At 41.1% G+C, this 10527-nt stretch overlaps 1 protein-coding gene across 2 annotated transcripts in view; it reads left to right on the plus strand.

The window, feature by feature from the left end:
* The window catches only part of LOC139382256 (sucrase-isomaltase), a 93655-nt gene extending 89290 nt beyond the window's left edge, over positions 1-4365 (plus strand). For both annotated transcript variants that reach the window (XM_071126120.1, XM_071126119.1), the window contains exons 47-48: positions 607-777; positions 4025-4365. In XM_071126120.1, the coding sequence (XP_070982221.1) occupies positions 607-777; positions 4025-4102 (249 nt within the window). In that variant the 3' untranslated portion in view covers positions 4103-4365. The remainder of the gene's footprint in view (positions 1-606; positions 778-4024) is intronic.
* The last annotated feature ends 6162 nt before the right edge of the window (positions 4366-10527 follow it).

The following is a 10527-nucleotide window of genomic DNA, read 5'->3' on the forward strand; positions in this document are numbered from 1 at the left end:
ATGATAGACTGTTTACATGTATTATCAATCACCATGATAGACTGTTTACATGTATTATCAATCACCTTGATAGACTGTTTACATGTATTATCAATCACCTTGATAGACTGTTTACATGTATTATCAATCACATGATAGACTGTTTACATGTATTATCAATCACCATGATAGACTGTTTACATGTAAATATCAATCACCTTGATAGACTGTTTACATGTAAATATCAATCACCATGATAGACTGTTTACATGTATTATCAATCACCATGATAGACTGTTTACATGTAAATATCAATCACCTTGATAGACTGTTTACATGTATTATCAATCACATGATAGACTGTTTACATGTATTATCAATCACCATGATAGACTGTTTACATGTAAATATCAATCACCATGATAGACTGTTTACATGTAAATATCAATCACCATGATAGACTGTTGACATGTAAATATCAATCACCATGATAGACTGTTTACATGTAAATATCAATCACCATGATAGACTGTTTACATGTAAATATCAATCACCATGATAGACTGTTTATGTTCTATCAATCACCTTCATAGACTTCTTTGACCTTCCTCTCCTGTCTCCTGTCAGAACACCCTGACCTGCCATGTGATGGTCAATGGTCTGCTGGTGGCTGACAGGCTGACCCTGGGTGTGGTGAACGTGTGGGGGGTTGGCAGCGTTCCTGTCACAGAGGTCACCCTACGAGATGGACCAGGCTCAGTAAAACAGGTCACCTTTCAACACAACACCAGCACTAAGGTGAGACACAAACTACACCACAACACACAACACCTTAATCACAACACAACACACGCATTCCCTACCACAACACACCATACCACAACACAACACACACATTCTCTACCACAACACACTACACCACAACACACGCATGCCATACCACAACACAACTCAACAAAACAAAACACACCACACTAAAACACAACAGAACACAGCACAACACACTCAGAACACACTCAGAACACACTCAGAACACACTCAGAACACACTCAGAACACACTCAGATCAAACAAGCAGAGCAGAACTGATAAAGAAGAGCATGTCTATTCAGAGGTTCTACTCTACCCCAGTTAGTCTTTGACATTGGGCCAAACACATTGTGCCACAGGCTGTCTTACAACAGTGGCTAGACTGTAGGCTTAGAATTGTCCCCACAGCGGATGGGTGATGATCTGCCAGAACAAGATGTCTGCCATGACTCATTATCTAATAGCTGTAATCAGGGAGGTCACCTTGTGGTTCCTTTGTCATAAACATGAGCTACGAGCAGGAAGAGCAGCCAGAGGAAGTTACACAGAGAGTACAGGAAGTGTAAGACAACACTAATCAACAGCGGAGGAGATGGATGGCAATAGTAAGGCAGGAGTAACGGATGGTTAGAGGACACATTTGCAAGATTACATTTTGTCTGCATCCTCATTTCCCTGTGATGAAGTGTCTTCTTCCGGAGGTACAGTATACTGTATTTACTCTGACTATCAACGCCTTGTAACCGATAGCAACACACTCCATCAATAATCATTGGAGAGGGAACATAGGAGACTGAGATGAATCCCAGGTGGTGGAGGGAAAGACACAGGGATGCAGTCGTCATGTATTTAAATACATGGTATTCTAGCAGCAGCCCATCCATACATCTCCTTCAGTGCTTTTCACACTGGATAACAAGTTCAAATAACAGGCTGTTCCATCTCTCGTTCACCATGTTAGTGTCTGGCTGCTGCTACACACACACACACACACACATACATACACACACACACACACACATACATACACACACAAAGCACACCCACACACAAACACTCCTATGTACAGTTGAGGTCGGAGGTTTACATAGACTTAGGTTGGAGACATTAAAACTCGTTTTTCAACCACTCCACAAATTCCTTTTTATCAAACTATAGTTTTGGAAAGTCGGTTAGGACATGTACTTTGTGCATGACACAACTCATTTTTCCAACAATTGTTTACAGGCAGATGATTTAACTTATAATTCACTGTATCACAATTCCAGTGGGTCAGAAGTTTTAAAAACACTAAGTTGACTGTTCCTTTAAACAGCTTGGAAAATTCCAGAATATTATGTCATGGCTTTAGAAGCTTCTGATTGGCTAATTGACATCATTTGAGTCAATTGGAGGTGTACCTGTGGATGTATTTCAAGGCCTACTCAGTGCCCCTTTGCTTGACATCATGGGAAAATCAATAGAAATCAGCCAAAACTGGCTCTAACAAGAATATAAAAAGGAGTGGGAAGCCCCGGTGTACAACTAAGCAAGAGGACAAGTACATTAGAGTGTCTAGTTTGAGAAACAGACGCCTCAAAAGTCCTCAACTGGCAACTTCATTAAATATTACCCGCAAAACACCAGTCTCAACGTCAACAGTGAAGAGGAGACTCCAGGTTTTTGGCCTTCTAGGCAGAGTTGCAAAGAAAAAGCCATATCTCAGACTGGCCAATAAAAATAAAAGATTAAGATGGTTAAAGAACACAGACACTGGACAGAGGAACTTTTGCCTAGAAGGCCAGCGTGCTGGAGTCACCTCTTCACTGTTGATGTTGAGACTGGTATTTTGTGGGTAATATTTAATGAAGCTGCCAGTTGAGGACTTGTGAGACGTCTGTTTCTCAAACTAGACACTCCAATGCACTTGTACTCTTGCTTAGTTGTGCACTGGGGCCTCCCACTCCTTGTTCTATTCTGGTTAGAGCCATTTGCGCTGTTCTGTGAACGGAGTAGTACACATCATTGTACAAGCTCTTCAGTTTCTTGGCAATTTCTCACATGGAATAGCCTTCATTTCTCAGAACAAGAATAGACTGACGAGTTTCAGAAGAAAGTTTTTTGTTTCTAACCATTTTGAGCCTGTAATCTACCCACAAATGATGATGCTCCAGATACTCAACCAGTCTAAAGGCCAGTTGAATTGCTTCTTTAATCAGGACAACAGCTTTCAGCTGTGCTAACATAATTGCAAAAGTGTTTTCTAATGATCAATTCGCCTTTTTAAAATGATAAACTTGGATTAGCTAACACAACGTGCCATTGGAACAGAGGAGTGATGGTTGCTGATAATGGGCCTCTGTCCACCTATGTAGATATTTCATTTAAAAAAATCTGCCGTTTCCAGCTACAATAGTCATTTACAACATTTTGTCTACACTGTATTTCTGATCAATTTGATATTATTTTAATGGACAAAAAATTTGCTTTTCTTTCAAAAACAAGGACATTTCTAAGTGACCCCAAACTTTTGTATGGTAGTGTATATTCTATCTGAAGGGTTTGTCTCAATACAAACACAGACTACTCTATCCAGTTTCACAGTTGCTTTCCCAAACAAGAGTGGTGAAAATGACTATTTTTTTAGAATGCACTGTGAATTCAGAGTTCTGATCATGCCATGTGTGTGTGTGTGTGTTTATGTGCCGTTTGTGTGTGTGTGTTTGTTTGTGTGTGTAAGTGTGTGTGTTTACATGATGTGTGTTTGTGTGTATGTGTTTACATGCTATGTCCATGTGTTTACATTATGTGTTTTTGTGTGTATGTGTGTGTGTGATTACATGCTATGTCTCTCTGTGTGTTAGTGTGTGTGTGTGTCTATGTGTGTGTGTGTGTGTGTGTTTGTTTACATGCTGTGTGTGTCTGTGTATGTGTATGTGTTTACATGCTTTGTGTGTGTGCGTGTGCGTGTGTGTGTGTGCGTGTGTATGTGTTTACATGCTTTGTATGTGTGTGTGTGTGTGTGTGTGTGTGTGTGTGTGTTTACATGCTATGTGTGTGTGTGTGTGTGTGTGTGTGTGTGTGTGTGTGTGTGTGTGTGTGTGTGTGTGTGTGTGTGTGTGTGTGTGTGTGTGTGTGTGTGTGTGTGTGTGTGTGTTTACATGCCATGTGTGTATACCCAACCAGTCATGCATTGTATGTGATCATCAGTGTCATTCTGAGAGGTGTGTTTGGACTGATGATGTGTTTTCCTCCAGGTGCTGATTGCTGATGCCACTGATCTATCATTCCGCGTGGACCAGAGCTTCACGCTCATATGGAAAACAAACACCTAATCACATCACATCACATCAACACTGCACTGCCATACAATGTGTTATTTAAACAGTGGTGGAAAAAGTACCCAAGTATCGATGCCTTAATAAAAAAAAGTACAAGTGAAAGTCACTCAGTAAAATACTAGTTGAATAAAGGTTTCAAATTATTTTGTATTTTGTTTTATATATACTTAAGTTTGAAAAGTAAATGTAATTGCTAAAACATACTTAAATATCAAAAATAAAGTATAAATTATTTTAAATTCCTTATCGCAAACCAACCGGCACCATTTGTTTTTATTTGAATGTATTTTTACGGATTGGCACACTCCAACACTCCAACACTGCAACACTGCAACACTCCAACACTCCAACACTCCAACACTGCAACACTGCAACACTCCAACACTCCAACACTCCAACACTGCAACACTGCAACACTCCAACACTCCAACACTCCAACACTGCAACACTGCAACACTCCAACACTCCAACACTCCAACACTGCAACACTCCAACACTCCAACACTCCAACACTCCAACACTCCAACACTGCAACACTGCAACACTCCAACACTCCAACACTGCAACACTCCAACACTCCAACACTCCAACACTCCAACACTGCAACACTCCAACACTCCAACACTCCAACACTCCAACACTGCAACACTCCAACACTCCAACACTCCAACACTCCAACACTGCAACACTGCAACACTCCAACACTCCAACACTCCAACACTGCAACACTCCAACACTGCAACACTCCAACACTCCAACACTCCAACACTCCAACACTGCAACACTCCAACACTCCAACACTCCAACACTCCAACACTGCAACACTCCAACACTCCAACACTCCAACACTCCAACACTGCAACACTGCAACACTCCAACACTCCAACACTCCAACACTGCAACACTGCAACACTCCAACACTCCAACACTCCAACACTGCAACACTCCAACACTCCAACACTCCAACACTCCAACAATCCAACACTCCAACACTCCAACACTCCAACACTCCAACACTGCAACACTCCAACACTGCAACACTCCAACACTCCAACACTGCAACACTCCAACACTCCAACACTGCAACACTCCAACACTCCAACACTCCAACACTCCAACACTCCAACACTGCAACACTGCAACACTCCAACACTCCAACACTGCAACACTGCAACACTCCAACACTCCAACACTCCAACACTCCAACACTCCAACACTCCAACACTGCAACACTCCAACACTCCAACACTCCAACACTGCAACACTCCAACACTCCAACACTCCAACATAATTTACAAATGAAAAGTGTGTTTAGTGAGTCTGCTAGATATTTTGGACCATTTTCCTGTCCTGCTAGACATTCAAAATGTAACGAGTACTTTTGGGTGTCAGGAAAAATGTTTGGAGCAAAAAGTACATTAAAAGGACAGTGAAAATAAACGTTGTCAGAAATATAAATATTAAAGTATAGATACCCCCCCCCCCCAAAAAAAAAAGAAAAACTAGTTAAGTAGCATTTTAAAGTATTTCTAATTAAGTACTTGACACCACTGTATTTACATTTTCACAATCTGCAATTGTCTGTTTGAATGTCTCATTTAATTGTAAGTCATGTGTAACATAAATAAACTGACCTGAAATAGAAGAATGTTTTTTTTTTTTTTATCAACTTAATTTGTGTGTTGATTTTACCATTGAAAAGGAGGGTAGTTGAGGGTAAGAAGGAACACTATTGAGATCCAGCCCATGTTTAATTTGTCCCCTGAAGTTCGAGAATGAGAAGCACCAGTCTGCTGGAGTGGAACTAAGGGCTGCAAACCTTTCAAAGTTTCGGAGTGTAACGCTAATTAGGGAAGGGATGCAGTGTCTGTGTGTTTGTGTGTGTGTGTGTGTATTTGGGAATGGAATTAGACCCTAATTATTGTTCTCACCTGCGGCGAGCCATCTACCTGAGTGTCACACCTCATTAAACTCCCATCTAACGATACAATAATCAATTATTAATTCTCTGCTGTAAACATAATGATATCAATTTAGCCACGGGGACCTCGACTTGATTTCCGCTCTAATCGGCAGTCCCTCGGGAGGGGTGGGGGGGTGGGGGGGTGGAGGGATGGGGGGTGGAGGGGTGGAGGGGTGGTGGGGTGGATGACAGGAAGGGATCTTGTCATTGTGAGACACTGATGAATATTCAGGTAGATCACTCAAGAGTGATTTCGAAATTTTACGTTCGGAGCAACATCTAACTAAATTTGATGATTGGAGAAACAGAAAGACACTGAGCAGGAGGAGTCAATCCAGGATGTCAAAAATATTTAAACATTTGATGTTTGGAGCAACTTCAAAAATGTGATGTTTGGAGCAACTTCAAAATGTGATGTTAGGAGCAACTTCAACATGTGATGTTAGGAGCAACTTCAAAATGTGATGTTAGGAGCAACTTCAAAATGTGATGTTAGGAGCAACTTCAACATGTGATGTTAGGAGCAACTTCAAAATGTGATGTTAGGAGCAACTTCAAAATGTGATGTTAGGAGCAACTTCAAAATGTGATGTTTGGAGCAACTTCAAAATGTGATGTTAGGAGCAACTTCAAAATGTGATGTTAGGAGCAACTTCAAAATGTGATGTTAGGAGCAACTTCAAAATGTGATGTTAGGAGCAACTTCAAAATGTGATGTTTGGAGCAACTTCAAAATGTGATGTTAGGAGCAACTTCAAAATGTGATGTTAGGAGCAACTTCAAAATGTGATGTTAGGAGCAACTTCAAAATGTGATGTTAGGAGCAACTTCAAAATGTGATGTTAGGAGCAACTTCAAAATGTGATGTTAGGAGCAACTTCAAAATGTGATGTTAGGAGCAACTTCAAAATGTGATGTTAGGAGCAACTTCAAAATGTTATGTTAGGAGCAACTTCAAAATGTGATGTTAGGAGCAACTTCAAAATGTGATGTTTGGAGCAACTTCAAAATGTGATGTTTGGAGCAACTTCAAAATGTGATGTTAGGAGCAACTTCAACATGTGATGTTAGGAGCAACTTCAAAATGTGATGTTAGGAGCAACTTCAAAATGTGATGTTAGGAGCAACTTCAAAATGTGATGTTAGGAGCAACTTCAAAATGTGATGTTAGGAGCAACTTCAAAATGTGATGTTTGGAGCAACTTCAAAATGTGATGTTAGGAGCAACTTCAAAATGTGATGTTAGGAGCAACTTCAAAATGTGATGTTAGGAGCAACTTCAAAAATGTGATGTTAGGAGCAACTTCAAAATGTGATGTTTGGAGCAACTTAAAAATGTGATGTTAGGAGCAACTTCAAAATGTGATGTTAGGAGCAACTTCAAAATGTGATGTTTGGAGCAACTTCAAAATGTGATGTTTGGAGCAACTTCAAAATGTGATGTTTGGAGCAACTTCAAAATGTGATGTTTGGAGCAACTTCAAAATGTGATGTTTGGAGCAACTTCAAAATTTGATGTTAGGAGCTTCAAAATTTGATGTTTGGAGCAACTTCAAAATGTGATGTTTGGAGCAACTTCAAAATGTGATGTTTGGAGCAACTTCAAAATGTGATGTTTGGAGCAACTTCAAAATTTGACACTTGTATAAACGTGAATAGACGTCTAATTCTGCAATGAGACTGTGAGACTTTGTTGGAATATTCTAATGGTGTGTGTGTGTGTGTATACGTGTGCACAGATGGCGTGTGGTGTGTGTCTGTCTAGGAGGATAATGACTTGGGTTTATTGAAGGAGGAAGAGCACAGTCAGAACACCTATTCAATTAACAACACTGTCTGGAACACCATGCACCGCCCAGTGTTTTGGGAACACTGCTTAGACTGGCCTGGTTGTCTGCACACACACACACACACACACACACACACACACACACACACACACACACACACACGCATTGCCTGTGCACCATCTCTCTTTAAAGCCATTCATATTGAACAGAAGGGACACCTCTGACTATGCTTTAAATTCAAATGTGAAGTTTTTTCTCTGCTCAACGATACTGGTTATTCTTCACCAGAGATCACGTATTTCCTGTATATTTCAACTTAAAGTAGGGCAATGTTCTTCCAGGTTTTCAAATTCTTTTTTCAACCACATAGATCCAATCTGAGATGAATCAATATGCTTCCTGTGAAAGCTTCCCGTCAGGTGTTTGATCTGAAGGAAGAATATGTCTTTGTTATTGTGATGATGGAGTGACACAAGTGTGTCGCAGATGGAGGGGAAAATGAGGGGAAGAAAAAGGATGAAAGGTAGAATGAAAACACTGTGACGCCATCAAAGCTTTGACGTGACTGAGTGCTGTGGTCTCATCCACTGCTATGTACTGTGTTTGTGCTCTCCTCTCTCTCTCTTCATCTCTCTCTTCTCTCTCTCCTGTCCCTGTCCCTCTCCTTCTTTCTCTCTCTCTGTCCCTGTCCCTCTCCTTCTTTCTCTCTCTCTCTCTCTCTTTCTCTCTCTTCTCTCTCTCCCATCCCTCTCACTCTCTCCCTCTCTCTTTTCTCTCTCCTGTCCCTCTCCCTCCCTCTCGCTCTCTCCCTCCCTCCCTTTTTCTCCCTCTCTCTCCCTCTCTCTGCCCACTCTATCTATCTCTCCCTTTCTCTAACTCTATCCCTCTTTCCTCTCTACCTCTCTCCCTCTTTCCCTCGCTCTCTCTCACTCTCTCTCCTTCGTACACTAACATACAAAACGTAGACAAAGTTGAACAAGCAGACAGTAAGATATGTAAGGAAACACATGGCCAAACAGACACACATCCAGGCATAACATCATGCACTGTATATCCTCCTATAACGCAGACTTGGGGGTTTGAGGTATTACACCAGCCATGTTGTGGGGTGCTGGTTAATGACTAACATTAGGGGAACCTGAGGAGAATGACTAACATTAGGGGAACCTGAGGAGATTGACTGACATTAGGGGAACCTGAGGAGAATGTTAGATAAGCTGGTTAATGACTAACATTAGGGGATCCTGAGGAGAATGACTAACATTAGGGGAACCTGAGGAGAATGTTAGATACGCTGGTTAATGACTAACATTAGGGGAACCTGAGGAGATTGACTAACATTAGGGGAACCTGAGGAGAATGTTAGATACGCTGGTTAATGACTAACATTAGGAGAACCTGAGGAGAATGACTAAAATTAGAGGAACCTGAGGAGAATGACCAACAGTAGGAGAACCTGAGGAGAATGTTAGATACGCTGGTTAATGACTAACATTAGGGGAACCTGAGGAGAATGACTAACATTAGAGGAACCTGAGGAGAATGTTAGATAAGCTGGTTAATGACTAACATTAGGGGAACCTGAGGAGAATGTTAGATAAGCTGGTTAATGACTAACATTAGGGGAACCTGAGGAGAATGTTAGATAAGCTGGTTAATGACTAACATTAGGGGAACCTGAGGAGAATGTTAGATAAGCTGGTTAATAATGATTAACATTAGGAGAACCTGAGGAGAATGACTAACATTAGGGGAACCTGAGGAGAATGACTAACATTAGGGGAACCCTGAGGAGAATGTTAGATAAGCTGGTTAATGACTAACATTAGGAGAACCTGAGGCGATTGACTAACATTAGGGGAACCTGAGGAGAATGACTAACATTAGGAAAACCTGAGGAGAATGACCAACAGTAGGAGAACCTGAGGAGATTGTTAGATAAGCGGGTTAATGACTAACATTAGGGGAACCTGGGGAGAATGACTAACATTAGGGGAACCTGAGGAGAATGACTAACAGTAGGAGAACCTGAGGAGATTGTTAGATAAGCTGGTTAATGACTAACATTAGGAGAACCTGAGGAGAATGTTAGATGAGCTGGTTAATGACCAACAGTAGGGGAACCTGAGGAGAATGTTAGATAAGCTGGTTAATAGTGATTAACATTAGGAGAACCTGAGGAGAATGACTAACATTAGGGGAACCTGAGGAGAATGTTAGATACGCTGGTTAATGACTAACATTAGGGGAACCTGAGGAGAATGTTAGATGAGCAGGTTAATGACTAACATTAGGAGAACCTGAGGAGAATGTTAGATGAGCTGGTTAATGACCAACAGTAGGGGAACCTGAGGAGAATGTTAGATAAGCTGGTTAATAGTGATTAACATTAGGAGAACCTGAGGAGAATGACTAACATTAGGGGAACCTGAGGAGGAGAATGACTAACATTAGGGGAACCTGAGGAGAATGACTAACAGTAGGAGAACCTGAGGAGAATGTTAGATTAGCTGGTTAATGACTAACATTAGGGGAACCTGAGGAGAATGACTAACATTAGGAGAACCTGAGGAGAATGTTAGATAAGCTGGTTAATGACTAACATTAGGGGAACCTGAGGAGAATGTTAGATAAGCTGGTTAATGTCTAACATTAGGGGAACCTGA

This window comes from Oncorhynchus clarkii, chromosome 24, assembly GCF_045791955.1.
Source record: "Oncorhynchus clarkii lewisi isolate Uvic-CL-2024 chromosome 24, UVic_Ocla_1.0, whole genome shotgun sequence".
Lineage (NCBI taxonomy): Eukaryota > Metazoa > Chordata > Actinopteri > Salmoniformes > Salmonidae > Oncorhynchus > Oncorhynchus clarkii.